This window comes from Hippopotamus amphibius, chromosome 10, assembly GCF_030028045.1.
Source record: "Hippopotamus amphibius kiboko isolate mHipAmp2 chromosome 10, mHipAmp2.hap2, whole genome shotgun sequence".
NCBI lineage: Eukaryota > Metazoa > Chordata > Mammalia > Artiodactyla > Hippopotamidae > Hippopotamus > Hippopotamus amphibius.
Window position 1 is genome coordinate 112,170,947 of NC_080195.1, and position 15,546 is coordinate 112,186,492.

Genomic DNA, 15,546 nt, shown 5'->3' on the forward strand with positions numbered 1-15,546 from the left:
AATGAGTCCCCCATGCACTTTGTAGAAAATCAGTAAAAATGCAATAGCCCGTGAAGATCATAAAACTGGACTTCTTTCCCAAAAAATCAGATGCCCAGGCAGATGGAGCTCACACTCAGACAGAAAAAAAGCAGGAGAGTCTTTGCACTGTCTGTGGTTTTTTTTTCAGTATTTTCTCTTTTTTTTTTTAATATATTTTGGCAATTTTTTTCATTATAAATATTGGAATTCCGTAAAAAAAAGGTAGCTTTGATTGAATTTTTTTAAACCATATTTACAACCGCTGTCCAGTCATGCTGTTGGTTATACCAGGGTGTAGGATTTGGCGTAGGGATTGTTGCCTTTCAAATGGCCCCTCGAGTCCAGCAGCGATTCCTGGGAGCTGCTCATCTTGGCCGCCTGTCCCAGCTCTGCCCCCTCTCGCTGAGGTAATGTGGCCACGGCCCCCTGCTGCCACTGCTGTCCCTCCCTCGTGGATGCCGTGGAGGAGGCAGCCTCCATGGGGATGGGCTCGAGGACCGGGGGGCGTTTCAGGGTCCGACTTTTCTGGGGCTCCAAGCACGCCTGCCCTAAACTCGGGTCCCTGCTGGTGCCTGGACCACTCCGGTTCAATAAGAAGTCCATTCGAAGGTATGGAGGCAAGTGGATGAGGTCACCTGGAAGGAAAGGCAGAGAGTTAGGTGGGCGCTTCACTTGGTACAGCAGGTGCCAGGTGGCCCTGTGCGCACGCGATGACCACTCAGGGTTTAGAGGTGGGGCTGTCACCACGCCTGGGCGTGTTTCCCGAGACCCCTGGTCAGAGCCCCTGCAAAGGCGTCATCCTCAGGCCTCCCCCATGGGGCACAGGGAGATGTGGCTTTTCTACAGCTCATTCACGTACGCTCTTAAATGTCATACTTTCACCAGAGAAACAGAGGTGACAAGATCCTTGGAAACCCCACCATGGAAAGAAAAACTTACACCAAAGGCAACAGCGCATGCCAGGTATAAGCGGTGAGGGACCGGCCCCCATATGTGGTGGGTGGTGCTGGGGGAGCGCAGAGTTGAGGAGGGAGACAGGGATGCTGAGGGAAGAATGATGGAGTCTCAGCGCTTCCATGGAACTGAGTGGCCTTGGCCGCCACTGAGCTACCGGTTTCTACCATTGCTTTTGGTGGAAATCCCAGAGCACGTGGCCTCCTTACCAGGCTTTGCCTGCTTGCTAAACTGCTTGTGTTTCTTCTGTTTCAGTCAGTGCCATGTAGAGAAAGAAGCGCTTAGACCGAATATCAGGGTTTCCACTTCCTTCTCAGGGCTGCTCACATGGCTTCTATGGTGCCAGGGAAATGCACGCTCTTCAAGAGAACACGCTGTGGCAGGCAGAATCCAGCTCCCCCTCCTCCACTCCCCCTGCCCCCGACGTTAAGGCCTCCTGTCCTCTAGGCTGCCCCCAGCACGGCTGACATGACAGGCTCCCCTGATGACCAAGCCCACCGATGCAGGGTTTCTCAGTGAGGGGATTGCTCAGGGCGTCCCCGCCGCTCAGCTGCAGCCTCCTCAGCGGTGCACTACAGCCGAGGGTCTCCCTGCCCACTCCTCCCCTCCCTTCCTCCCCTCACAGGGGTCACACCTGTGTCTTGGTCTGGGGCCCTCCTTGCCTGCTTCTGCTTTAACTGGCCCTATGGGCCTTCCTGGGACAGACACTGGCCCTGTCCTCCACCTGCCTCTCGTTTGTAGAGAAACTTTAGCCTCCTAGACCCTCCCCAATTTCCAAAGAATAAGTTTAATCAGAAATAAGAAAATGCAGAAACAAAGAAAAATAGTCAAGCAAGACAAAATAATAATAGTTGAGCCATTAAACAAAGTCAAGGACATTTAGTTCTTCCTCAAGGGCTATAGACTACACTCTGAGCCATGTCCTTTGAGCTGTTTTGCATATACTGAAAGCCCCACCAGGTGGAAGAAGCTAACTGCAGGCTGCCCACAGGGACATAGACCCCAGATCGGTTGGAACCAGAAGACTGATGAAGTTGACTCCTGGTGATGTCACCAGCAACCAATCAGAAGAATGTCCACGAGCTGATCACGCGCCCCTACAACCCTCTCCTGAGCACATAGCCCCTTCCTCTTTTCCCTGTATCATCTGTGAGCAAAAACCTGAGGAGTGGGGAGTTGATCCTTTGGGACATGAGTCCACCTTCTCCCCAGGATTGCTGGCTTCCTCTATAAAGCTGTCTTTCCTTCTTCCCAATACCTGTCTCTCAGTGTTGGATTCTCGAGCAGCAAGCAGCTGAACCTGAGTTCGGTAACCCTGCTCCCTTTTCCTCTCTTTATTCTTCACAGGAGCCCCCCTCCCCACAAATCCCTTGCCTATCTAATCTGTCTTGGCACCTGCTTCTTGGAAAACCTGAACTGGCACAGCTGCCATCACCATCAGCTACCGAAGCTGTTTTGATGTACACCTGACAGTTAGTGACCTCTAACTGTCACGTCCCATGGTTTCTTCTTGGTCCTCACCCTACTCATAGCACCTATAGCATTGCGTGCTGTTGATCTTTTTGTTCTTGGAGCTCTCAGCTTCCATGGCACTTGGCCCTCCCAGAGCTCTCCCTACATCTCTGACTGCCACTTGTCACTCTCCTTTCCTGGACCCTGTCCTCCATCCATCCCCTAAGACAGGGCTTTCCCAGTGGCCTGTGCTCAGCCCTCACCTCATCTCATTATGAATAGCTCTCACATCTGCCTTTTCCATTTTGCTCTCTCTCCTGAGCCCTAGACTTGAATCTCAGCTACTTTGCTAGATATTTCCACATGAATGTCCCTCATGAATTTTAAATGCCACAGCCTACAAACCCAGTTTATGAAGGTCAGCCCTCGCTCCCAAACCTGTCCCCAAATGCCATTTTCCCCTGTGTGCCCGATATTTCTAAATGTCGTCCTCATCTTCCCAGAAATTGATCTCAGAGCCTCATGGACACGTCCTTATCCAGGTTAATTCTACTTGCAAAATATCTCGACTCCTTTTTTTTTTTTTTTTTTACTTTTCTTGACTCCTTTTTATTCTTGTCTTCATGACCCTGGTTCAAGTCTTTAATACATCTTGTAGGTTCCCTAAATGCATGAGCACAATTAGGGCCCAGTCACTAGACACACTTTGCAAACTACATCCCCCAGGTTTGAGCTGGACTGAAGCCTGGATCCGACCTTCTGGTAGTTTCGGAACAGACACTGCTCTTTGTGTAGCCTAGTGCTTCCAACCGTTCTCACTTTGAGACACATGCAGACAAGGGGTATTTGTGCAACACGCTGGGATGAACGCAGTGGGCTCTTCCTGGTCACGGTGGGGACTGAGAGGCTCGCCACCTTGGCTCACCTGTAACTCCCTCATGGCAGACCTGGTGAGCAGCTCCAGTTAGAAAACGGGCTGGGGGCGTGCAGTCCTGGAGCTGAGAGGCCAGGTGGGAGGATGTGCAGGTGAGGGAGCCATGACGATGGCCTGAGCATCAACGGGAAGTGAGAGGAAATGAAACTGTGAGATGTGGAGGGGGCCCAAGGAGGCGGATGCAGAACGGTTGACAGGTGGGACAGGTGGGAAGGAGGGGTCAGCGATGACTCCCTTCCAGGTATTAAGCTCAGGAAACTGGGTGGGCAGCAGGACCAGTCATTCACTGCAAAAACTGCCTAGGAGAAAAATCATATTTTGGTGGGAAAAGATCTCGGGTTTGGTTTCAGGCGTGCTGAGTTTGATGTGGTTGGGGACACCCCAGGAGAGATCACTAGTGAACATTTTCGTCTTCATGACATATCTAAGGCATAACTCATTCCTTAACTTTCTGAATCTAACATAATTGGCACTCCTTGTTTCTTTTGCTTCAAAATATTCCCTGCTTTCCTTATCGTTGACCATACCTTCTTCAGCCAGCCCCCTGGTGGGATCTTGGAGCCTCCTGTGCCCGGCAGGGCTGCCGTGAGCTGGTTGTTGTACTAACAAAGTCGTGAAGCTGTGTGCAATTAGACAGTGACTTAAACCTCAAAATGTTTGAAATTCACGTTTACTCACTGAAAGCAAGTAACCATTTAAAAAGAAGGGAGAGACTGTTCGATGGTGTAGGAGAACTAGAAACAAAAGCAAGACAGGCTGAAAAATTACCAGAAAATTCATTGTCCACAGTTTAAATGAGCTTAAGAATTCTTAAAATGCTTTGACTTTTCTAAAGATTTTTTTCTCCCCAGGATAAGAGAAATGATGACCTTATTTTGGAGAAACTTACCAAGTTGATTTCTGTGCCCTTGCATAACATTGTCATACTTGACATTTATGATGCAAGAACCCACTTAGCTTTTCCCCTTGGCTTCCTCGGTTTGTCTTTATCTGAGGAAGTGATGGTGAGTAAGCAGATGATTTCATTAATAGTTTTTAGCCTGTATTCCACTAAAATGGCCCCAGCAACACCTTGGTTTTGGCTCACTGAAATCAAAGGTACTTTGACTCAGAGTTGGCTTCATAAAGTGAACTAGATCAAAGGAAAGGCCAGTAATAAATTCCTTGACAATAAATTGGCCATGACACTCTTAGAGAAAGAAATGTGATGTAATTTGGCATTCTTGTAAAATGCGTTTCAGTAACTTGATGTATCTAGACTTTGGCTTAGAAAAAATGGTGACATGAGGTTTACCATGTATAGATTCTAATGCTATAGATTCTAATGTTGAAGGTATATCTTGCTATGTGTATTAGCTTAGTCCTGAAAAAATAAAAGTATTTAATTTTAAAACACAAAATCTTTTATGCCTTTTATGATGCTATCAAAAATTCTTTGTCTTCCTTTATGGTAGTGGATGTATTCTTCAACCTTCTCTATTAGGGGTTAATTATTTGCAAACAAACATCATGAAAGCATGAACAGAGCTGTCATTAAAAGCAAAAACTGGAACAATTCTTTTGTAGCATGAAGCATATGTTTTTGCACGTGAATCAACACACGCTAATGGACCAATTTTGAAATTTGTGGATTTTCTTTTTATTCAGTTTCCTAAAAGTGATTATCTGCCTTTATTCCAAGAGTCCAATCATTGGATTAACTGGCTCTTTATTTACATAACTAATATTATCTTAAAAATCATTTTGTTCAAGTAGTTGAGACAACGTGGAAGGCACATACCTCCAGGGTTCTTTTAAAATGTAGGTCAAGGGTGCCTTATGCTGTTTCTAAGACCTGACTCAATCTTGAGCGCTTGGCATATTTGTAATGTGCTGTAACAGACGCAGGGATGAGTGTTCATCCCGGCAACTCCCCATTGAACGGACAGAGCTTATTAAACCCCTAAAAAGCAATAGCATCTTGGTCCCAGCTGGATTTCGGGATGCTCAGGTGCTAGATTGGATGGAACGAATGTGTCTGAAATCAAAAGACAAAGCCCATGATACCTGCCCCCTTTCTGCAGGGGTTCCGGCATTTGATGTAGTGATCAAGGTAGCTGGAAAAGATTGGTGAGAACTGGAAATCTTTAATAATGAAACCAGCTCAGCACCACATCTTTATATACAAGGGCTTCTGTGTTTGCTTATCGCAGACCTGCCAAGCATCCCTGAATAGTCAATATCCCCGAGAGATCCAGTTTTTTAACGCAAAGGTTGATTAAGTTGTATGATGCTCTAATTAGCTCCTTTTGACAGTGTGTGTTTTCTGATTAGCACTCAAAGTAGCCCTTTCAACTGTGTGAATGCTGCAAATGAGCTCTCTTAATAATTCACGCGCTGACGTGGAGAGAAGCACCAGCGAGGTCGGTGGGACGTGCTGTTTATCACAGGCACTTTACGGCCATTAAAATCCCACCTCTTGTGCAAGTCCAACTCCCAGTTAGGAGGCTGGATTCTCTAAGCCTCCATCCATCTTTTACATTCCACAGACTCTACAGATGCTGAGACAACTGTGCACTTCTGACTCCAGACAGAGAGAAGTGAAATGGGAAACCTTATGACCATCTAGACACCTACACACCTGCTTTTCTTAACCTCCCAGCTGCCTGTTTCACAAGGGAGAAACTAAACAATGCTTTTAACTGTGGTGATTAAGAGTGAAAGTCTGGACATTGCCTGCATTTAATCTGATGGGTATAAATCGGGGCTAGCTTCCTTTTTCATAAATGGGAATAAGAGCTGAACCCACCATGGAGGGTTGTAAGGAGGATTTAATTAGATAAGGCAGGTGGACGTTTTACGGTCAGACATCTCCCTTCCCGGAGAGTCTGAAGTTATGGGGCTGGAGATCTACCAAGGGAATGCGTCGGGAATTTTTCTTTCTACCTTAGCTTCTGTCTTTTGTGGGTGAATTAGTGTCCCCCGAAAAGACAGGTCTGTATCTCAGCCCTCAGAGTCTGTGAATGTCACCTGATTTGGAGAAAGGGTATTTGTCAATTTCATTAAGTAAAGGATCTTGAGATGAGAGCACCTGAATTTAGGGTGAGCCCTAAATCCAATGACATGAGTCCTTATAAAAAAAAAAAGCAGAGGGGGATTTGAGACACAAAGAGGGGAGACGGCCATGTGATGATGAGGAGGAGGCTGCAGTGATGGGACCACGAGCCAAGGAGCACCTGGAGCCCAGCAGCCAGAAGAGACAAGGAAAGGGATTCTCCCCTAGAGTTCCTGGAGGGAGCACAACCTCACTGACACCTTGACCTTGGACTTCTGGCCTCCAGAATTGTGAGAGGATACACTTCTGTTGTTTTGAGCCACCCAGTTTGCGGTAACTTGTTATGGAGGCCACAGGACTCTAATACAGAGGTCCTTTCTTCCTGGCTGGGATGGGCTGGGGGCGTCACAGGAAGCCTCTCTGAACACGTGGAACAGTCTCTGCTCGCATCCACCAAGGAGCGGAGGGGCGTTCTCTTTAATGATCAATGACAGAGGTCAGTGTGCTTGTGGACTACACTGTCCCTGCGTTGTTGGCTGTCCTGGCATCCATCCTGCCTTTTCTGCCAAGGCCGAGCCAGAGTCACTTCTCCCAGGCTTCTGTCCAGCTGGCACCCAAAGACCCCTTCGGGGCTGGGTTGGAGTTGGCTTCTCTGGACTCTCCCTCAGGAAGAGAGGAAGCCTCTTGAGGGCACCTGTCTCCACAGCCCCTCTCAGTTTCCCACTGTGCAGCCCTCCCCAGCTGACTCCCCCCGGGCCACCTGACCCCCTCCAGGCTCCGTGGAGCAACTCGCCCTGAAGTGAACCCACCCTGACCCTCCGGAGTTTCCATCTGAAAGCAGCCGTGACCCAGGAGGAGTCAAGGGGTCTCTTTCGCGTTGAACTCCAGAGTCACCTGTGTCAGGTGTGCATGCCCTTGCCATCTTGGTGTGTAAACCCACCACTGCCCCCAACCTGGGTGGAGCCCAGCCCAGCCAGGGGGTGGATTCCAGGAAACCAGGGCCGCGGTTCACGTCTGCTTCGGCAGGACCGACATCATCTGTTACGACTTCCCCTCTTGGCCTCCCTCCCTCTACCTCACCATGTTCTCTCTCCCTCCTTCTTGTTCGGTTTCCCTTGTGCTGAAACTTTCATCCATGAAATAAAAGGCACGGGGAGGGGGCAGAGTGCGGAGAGTGCAGGTGGGAGAGGGGTCAGGAGAGGAGACAGGGAGAGCAGTGCAGCAGCCCGGCACCAGCGTCGGGGGGAGAGAGAGAGAGAGAGAGAGAGAGAGAGAGTGTGTGTGTGTGTGTGTGTGTGTGTGTGTGTGTGTGAGAGAGATAGACAAGGATGGGAGGGAAGATCAGAGGGGAAGGCTGAATACAGAAAGGGGAAGTCGAGGCACGTAGGAGAAAAGGGCGGAGCCTGGCAGGAGGCCCCGAGCTTACCCTCTGAAAGCTGGGAGGGAAAGGACCTGGGGACCCCAGTGCTCCCTTCCTCACCTTCCTTCTGCCCTGCTCACCTACTGCCTGTACTTCCAGCCCTTCTAGCACCTTCCCAGGCACTGAAACCCCGGGAGCTACCCCCTAAATCCATCAGGAACACAAACGTGGCCGCAGGGACTGGGTCCCGCCTGCATCTTGGGGGCTCACTCCGCCCGCCGGCTTCGGTGGTTTTTAATTGCACATTTGTGCATCATGCACGGTCACCCTCCTGGGCTCTGCCCCTGAGGCCTCCGAGGCCCTGGTGTCAGAGACGTGGAGGGAGGGCCAGGGGCGAAGGGGAAAGAGAGCTGAGAAGCCGGGGTGAGGGACTGAGCTGCTGGGCCAGCCTGGGGTCAGATGATGCCGAGATGCACAGGGGCACGGCAGGGGTGCGGAGGGAGGGAGGAGGGCTGGGGAGGGGAGAGAGAGACAGACAGACAGAGAGGGAGACACAGGGAGACAGACAGAGACAAAGACAGAGATAGAGAGAGACAGAGAGATGGGAGAGAGAGAGACAAAGACAGAGATGGCAGGGAGGGAGGGTGGGGCGAGAGAGGGAGAGTGGGGAGGAGGTGTCAGAGAAGCACACACCCAGAGGGAAGCAGAGAGAAGAATCATGGAGTCATGGGACCAGGAGAGATGAAAGTGAGAGACACAGAACCATACACACAGAAAAGCCAAAGTCACTGAGTCACCGGACGATGGCCAGAGGACCGGGAGGCGGGCCCTGCGGGAAAGCATGTCTATGGCAGACGGCGAGCCGGCCCTCGCCCCTCGCCTGACCACCAACAGTCCACCTTCCCTGGGGCCTCTGTGCTCCCCGGGGCAAGCCCCCTGCCCCGTCGCCTCAGCCCGCAGCCCCCGCAGCCCACAAGCTTCACCCTTCACCCCTGGCTGCCCTAGGAGCCCAGGCGGTGCTCTGACTCACGCCTTGCAGGACGAGCGGAGATTTAGCCATTATTTCTACTTCATGCCGTATTATTTGACATAATGGGCTATTTCTCATCTTTCTGTCACTGCCCTCTGGGGACCTTCGGTGCCACTAATATCCTTGAAAGTTCAGATTAAATAAGTCAGCATCCATTTCTCTCTCGGTCCCTAAGAACTTTGCTCGCTGCTGCCATGACAACTCCCGCCCTCCGGCCCTGAACCAGCACGGATTCCCTTGGCGATCCCACATCGAACAGCAGATATGAGCTCAAAGCTTGCCATCCTCCACCCCGGGGGCCTTCAAGCCCGCTCTGCCTGACTGTGCGAAAACTGCTGTGTTAAACCAGCCCCCACAACGAAGCATCACCCAACCCCAAACATTAACGGCGCTGCTGTTGAGAAATCCTACTTTAGATGGTCCAAGTTTCTAATTCCAAGTGGGTCCTTATTTCACTTTACTTTTATTTGAAAAACATCGAATTCAATCAGAATAAGGAATTGTACTCCTCTGCCTCTCCTAGTCCACGGGGAATTACGGCCTCAGTTCTTCATGGAGAAAGTAAGGGATGTGGAACAGCAGTTAGAAGGTCTGTGTCTGACCTGACCTGATGCGGGGCAGGCTCAGAGCAACAGGCAGGGTGTGAGTGAGAGAGAGCTGAGCTTTGCCTCGAAGTCCTTCCTCGGCCTGAAGTAGTTCTGTAACCCCTTCAAGCTTTAGCTCTCGCCTCTAGTCAAGGGAAACAGGCCTAAAAATTTCCAATGAAAACCTTTAATCCTAAAAGAGTCTTTCTTATGCTCTGAACTGTCTCACCTGTGAAGACTGGTTAAGCACCTCTGAACTAGGAATTCAGGAACAAATAAGGGATGAATGAGTGCATTTTTGGGAATCTCAGATTCCAAGGTGCATTGCAATAGCCTTCTTCTCCCTGCTGGGCCATTCTTTACTAGTCAGAGATGGTGAGAACATGCGCGCGCTTTCACAAAACACTGGTGCAGAATGAAAGTGAAGCAGGGTCCCTGCAGGCTTCAGTCTCCCCTGGGGACACAAAGAAAGGAACTTTCATCAACTTCTAACAAGGTCTGCTATCTGCGCTTGGGTGGAGGTGGAGCTGGTTATTGATGCAAAAGGAAGAAACCAAGGATGCTTCCTTGACTTAAAGCAATTTCAATAAAAAGCACACAGACTTGCAACGACGCTAGGGCATCAAAGAGCTAGTTACAGAGGGGAGCGTGCAGTCCGCCCACCCCCGAGGCCGACCAGATCTAACACTCTTCCAGTTTAATATTAATGTTGCAGCAGTAATGAAAACTCGTAAACAAACCCCTCTTGGTAAATGAATCTTCACTCCCAAACGGTAACCAGGAAAAACTCTAAATAAGTAATGTGAGATGGATATCAGAGGTCCGTGTCCGCGGATTCAATTACCATTCTTGGCTTGTACTTGGGAGGCTTCATGCATTTTTAAGAGCTCATTGGAATTGTGATCCTCCTACTGGCTGGTGAACTTGAAAAACTTCCTACTGAGGCATAAAGTGGGGCTTTGAGTTTGTTGTGCTCACAATTCTTCTGAAATAGAGTAGTTCTGGATGAAAAGCAGGAGTGGAAAACCTGCTCAGAAGGTAGGCGAGCTGGGAACTTGGTGGGGCATTCGAAGCCCCCAGTGGGGAAGGGTCCATGGACTCCCGGCTGGGGGCTTGGCCCTGTTCAGCCGCCAGGCTGGCAGACCCATGTCAATAACCCTGCACATCTTAAGTCATCCCACAGAAGGACCTAGTTCACCTGGAGTGAGATGACTCCAGGCAGAGGAAATCTACGTTGGTGGAGGTTAAGAGGCCAGAGAGTTGGGGCCTTGAGAGCAGGGGGTCATGACTGGCAGGAAAGGAGGAGTTGGCCTCTCAGAGCCTCAGGGGTCTTTACCCTGAAAGCAGTGGGAAGGCAAGGAAGGGATTTTAACAGGAGGGTGTTGACTGCATCGCTTGAATTCTGGCTTGTTGCTTCCTAGTCTGGGAAGAGAATGCCTGAGAACTTGGTGCCGTATCCACACAGGACCACACTGAGGGAGGCTGGTCTTTGCTGTCTACTTCTTACCTTTCACATATTCCCTACAGGTCACTTCTGGCCGGTGGTGACATCCCACTAGGCTGTGTGTGTTTGTGTGTGGGGGAGCGGGTGTCTGTCTTCCATAAGCTGGGTTTTGTCTTGTTTCTCGGGCCTCCTCAGTGACCTGTCCTTGGGGGCCCTTGTCTGCTGTCTACGGCACTACATGCTAGTCTGATAAAACAAGGAGACTGTGGGAAGTGTTAGTTTCATATAGTAACACTTTGATGTCTTCAGCTAATACCCTGCGCGCTGTCTTTTACTGGGAAGATGTAGAGATGGGTTGAATAGCCGTCTGTATTACATTTATGCTTTGACAAGGCCTTTCTGGAGATGCAGCGGACTCTCTGTCGTGGTGCTGAGCCTCTCTGCGTGTCATCCATGCACTGGATCGAGAGCTGCCTTCTGGTCACTCAGCAGGACACAGGTGGCCGTCCTGCCCCTCTGTCACAGGCCCAGGCCTTCTCCTTACCTTCCACCCCCTGTGAGCTCCCCAACAACAACAGCTGAACCCCAGTATGTCCACTGAGGAAAACAGAGAGCTGCCCATGGGCTCAGAAGTCAGAGAAAGTACAGTCAGGACGAAAGAGCAAATCTCCGTGTAGCGTGTAGCGGCAGCCTCAATAAAACAGCCAGAGCACGTGGCAAGGTCGGAGGAGGGCTTGGGCAGGAGGGGAGGAGGTGGGTGCGAAAGGCAAACGGGCTCAGGGTTCCAAGCTTGGGACCTGCAGAACAAGTCCCGCCATCACTTTATGTGGCTGAGGGACTCGACAAAGAACAGACTAAAGTTACAGGCGGGTCCTTAGGAAGACAGAATTGCAAATGCACGAAAGGCGTGGCTTTCCAGCAGGGAGCCAGGAGGAGCCCTTCAAATGTTAAGGTCCACCTAGAGCGGCGTGAATATGTGGAGATGTCACTTCAGGGCCCCAGGGTCCTTCCGACTTTAAATTCTAGGGGAGTGTTTGAAAGGTTGCGCCTTTGGCGGCTCGGAGGGAACTCTCCTTCTGTGTTGTGGATGCCAAGTTCATTCCTATCTGCTGGACTTTATCTCTGCTCTTCCCTCTCTCCGGGTCTGTCCATCCTTCACATCTCACTACTTCCGAGAGGACTCCCCTGACCATCTTCTCCTAAGTACCTCCTGCCCGATTTATCCCCTTCCTGGTTTACTTCCCTTCCCAGCACGGACCATGATCTGAAACAATGCTATTTGTTTACTTGATGAGCGTCTGTCTCCCTCCAGGAATATAAGCTCCTTGCAAGTGGGGTCTTTGTGGGTCCTTCTGACCATTATACCCCACCTCCAAAAGCAGGGCCAGTTGTGGAGTGGATGCCAGAAAATACACGCTGGAGGAATGGGGGGGGGGCAGAAAGAGGGGGGAGGCGGGGGTGGGTGGGCAGGAAGGAGCAGGGCCACCTCTAGAAGGGTGGAGGCCAGGGGAACCCAAGCCGTGTGTGTGTGTGTGTGTGTGTGTGTGTGTGTGTCCCTGGGTGTGTGCGTGAATGTGTGCGTACATGACTCCGTGTGCACACAACGACAGCTGAGAACACGGCCAGCCTTCGCAGGGGACACGACCCGAGCAGAGGCCAGGGGATGTGACCCGAAGGAGGGGGCCCTGCCTCTCTCTCCACTCTCTTCTAGTCCTTTAAAAACACCAGCCCCAGGGGAGCATGAGGTATGGGATGAGTGGGTGCTAAAAGTAAGATCCCCACACTGCTTCGTGTAACTGGCTGTGCAGAGAACCAAGCTGGCAGCAGGCAATGGCCTTTTCTGATTGGAAAATGTCCGCTGCATTCACCACGGTGGGGGAGCGGGGGTCAGCGAGGTGCAGACATTTAAAGCTGGGGCCCCAGCATCTCAGTGTGGCGATCAGAAGGGGCGGACGTTTCCCCTGCTGCTGGCGGGGCCAGGCTGCATCAGGCTGCAGATTTGAAATTTACATTGATTTAAGTAGCTTCTCCTGACTGCACAGGACAAGCATCATCCATAAAGACGCAGCAGGAACCCAAGACCGTCAGAGACCGGCTCCAGGTGCCACCCGAGACCAAAAGTAGCTACCGTAACCCAAGTATCAGAAACCACCTTGCCCAAGAGGAAAAGAAGCTGTTAAATTTTCCAGCTATTTCTCAGAGGAATAGAGAGCTTGTTCTTTTGCTTTGTTTTTCGTTTTTAAAGATGGAAATAGCCATGCCTCATTGAAGAAAACAACACAATTACAAGGCTGGCATTTTATTGGAAATACACAAGTCCTAAACAGCAGCAAGTTCAAGATTTGGGTATTGTTAAAAATCTAAAACCGGTTGCTGAGTCCAGCCTTGGGATGAGCTGTCCGCATGTTATTGGAACTGCCCCCATCAGTGGAAGACATTTCCTTGTGACGTAAGAGCAAAAACAGAAAATGAATCACTTTATTTAAAGTTAGGCTGGGGCTTCCCTGGCTGCACGGTGGTTAAGAAGCTGCCTGCCCATGCAGGGGACACGGGTTTCAGCCCTGGTCCGGGAAGATCCCACATGCTGCGGAGCAACTAAGCCCGTGTACCACAACTACAGAGTCTGAGTGCCACAACTACTGAAGCCGGTGAGCCTAGAGCCCGTGCTCCGCAACAAGAGAAGCCACTGCACTGAGAAGCCCGTGCACTGCAATGAAGAGCAGCCCCCACTCTCTGCAATTGCAGAAAGCCCATGTGCAGCAATGAAGACCCAACGCAGCCAATAAATAAATACATTAAAAAATAAATAAATAAAGTTAGTTTGGAAGATGGGGTAGACTTAGATGCACTCTTGTATTTTACTAGCAATTCCTAACCATTGCGATATTTGAGCCAAATGGCCAGTCTTGTCATCATCACAATCAAGATATAGTCATTCATTCGATAATGTTTATTAAGCACCAGACACAGTGTTAGGAGTGTATCGCCAATACCATTAAATATACACTCCTAAGCCAGTTAAAAATATTTCTTGAACACTCGCTATGCTTCCAGACACTGGGAAAGAAATACACAGATAACCAAGACATGTTTCCTAATTTCCTAAAGCCACAATCCGGCCAAATTCATTTAACTCAATCCTGATTTGCAAAGAATTTAAAAGCTTGGGATTTTAAATGGAAAAAAAAAAAAACAACCCTCATCAAAAAGAAGAAGAACTGATGGCAAGGAGAAAGATATCCAGAGGTTCGGGTGACCGATAGCCTCCAGAAACATGAGGGAATACAGGTAGAGTCTTCGGTTTGAAAGCCCTGCTCAAGGAACTGCTAATTTTGACACAACCTCCAGTCAGCAGGATAATAAATTGTAACTTTGGGTTCTGTGCCCAGTGTTGAATTTAGTTCCTTTATAAAGGAGCAACAGAAAGGCTTCCAGAAGGATGAAATATTTTTCTGAAAGCATATCAAATGTCCAGTAAGAATAATACATCATCTAGCGTGGCCAAAACAATGTTTGTGGACGTTAGAATTCATACAGATTTAAAAACTTATTCCTACCTAAAGTTATAAAATACTTCTAGTCTAAATAGCATATTAAGACAATAGTACCTTACTTAGCTGTGATCTTTCCATTGTTCTGGTGGATCTAGGCAATCACGAAAACAGTTCAAACATTTTTTTCAATATGAATCCAACACCACGATCAACAAAGCCATCAAAAAGATACAAACCTTTAAGTATTTCAAGGCTGGCACACATAGGACGTTTAACCCAGGGGCTGGTTCTGCGCGAGGGGAAGTGTGGCGTGTATCTCAGATGGGAGCGTGAAGTGATTAACTGGGTGATATTGATATGCAAATGAAGTGGGTGCTCTCTGGGAATCAATGGCCACAGAAGGAAAATAAACCGAAGAAAGAAGAGGGGATCCAGCAGCACATCCGGGCACCATCACTGGAGTCATTGTGGGAGCCCTGACGGCAAGTCAACAAGGTAACAACAGAAGCTACAACTGATGCTGCTAACACCTGCCTCAGGCATCCTACAGCTTACACAAACCCCAGATGGTGGGTGCCGATGTCATGCCCGTTTTACAGATGAGCCAACTTCAGCCCAGCAAGACTAAACAACCTGCCCACACGCTCATCTTCTCCTCTCCTGTCTTCCTCCCCCTCAAGCTGTACAGCCACAAAAAGCCACCCATTTCTCCTACCTTCGCTGCATCTGCCTTGCAAATAAATGCCAACAAGAAAAAGTCCTTGAATAAAACCCCCCACAAATAACAACGTCTTCTCCCTGAGCAGGTAGACAGCATGGAAATAAATGAAGCCATCATTCTTGATGGTCGGCTGGTGTGGATCTTGACTCAGCTGGGAAGATTAGTTGCTGGATAGACAATTCTTATTTTGCATATTTTTATGCATTTGTAAAGCTCATTTCAGCTTGGTCTTATGCCATAAAACCCAAAGGAAGCGTGGCAATTTAAAATGAAGATACATTTTTGAAAAAGAACCAGTATAGCGGTTTAAAAAATGAGAAGATGAGAAATAAAACTGGATTCCACAAGAATAAAGATAGGCCAGTGCACAAAGTCAAGGCTACAGATCGTTACTCCAGGGTGAACGAGAAAAAGCAATTCCTCAGATGAGAACTACAACCGGCTGCTGTGGTTCGGATCCAATCTAAAGATGTGTTTTATCTGCTCTGCACAATGGTTTGCATGCTTCTGGGCGAACA

General features: G+C 49.3%; 1 protein-coding gene across 1 annotated transcript in view; it reads right to left on the reverse strand.

Moving 5' to 3' along the window:
* Positions 1–303: 303 nt before the first annotated feature.
* Positions 304–15,546, reverse strand: part of DSCAM (DS cell adhesion molecule) — a 653,261-nt gene continuing 638,018 nt past the window's right edge. The window contains exon 33 of the mRNA XM_057696448.1: positions 304–656. Within this exon, the coding sequence (XP_057552431.1) occupies positions 304–656 (353 nt within the window). The remainder of the gene's footprint in view (positions 657–15,546) is intronic.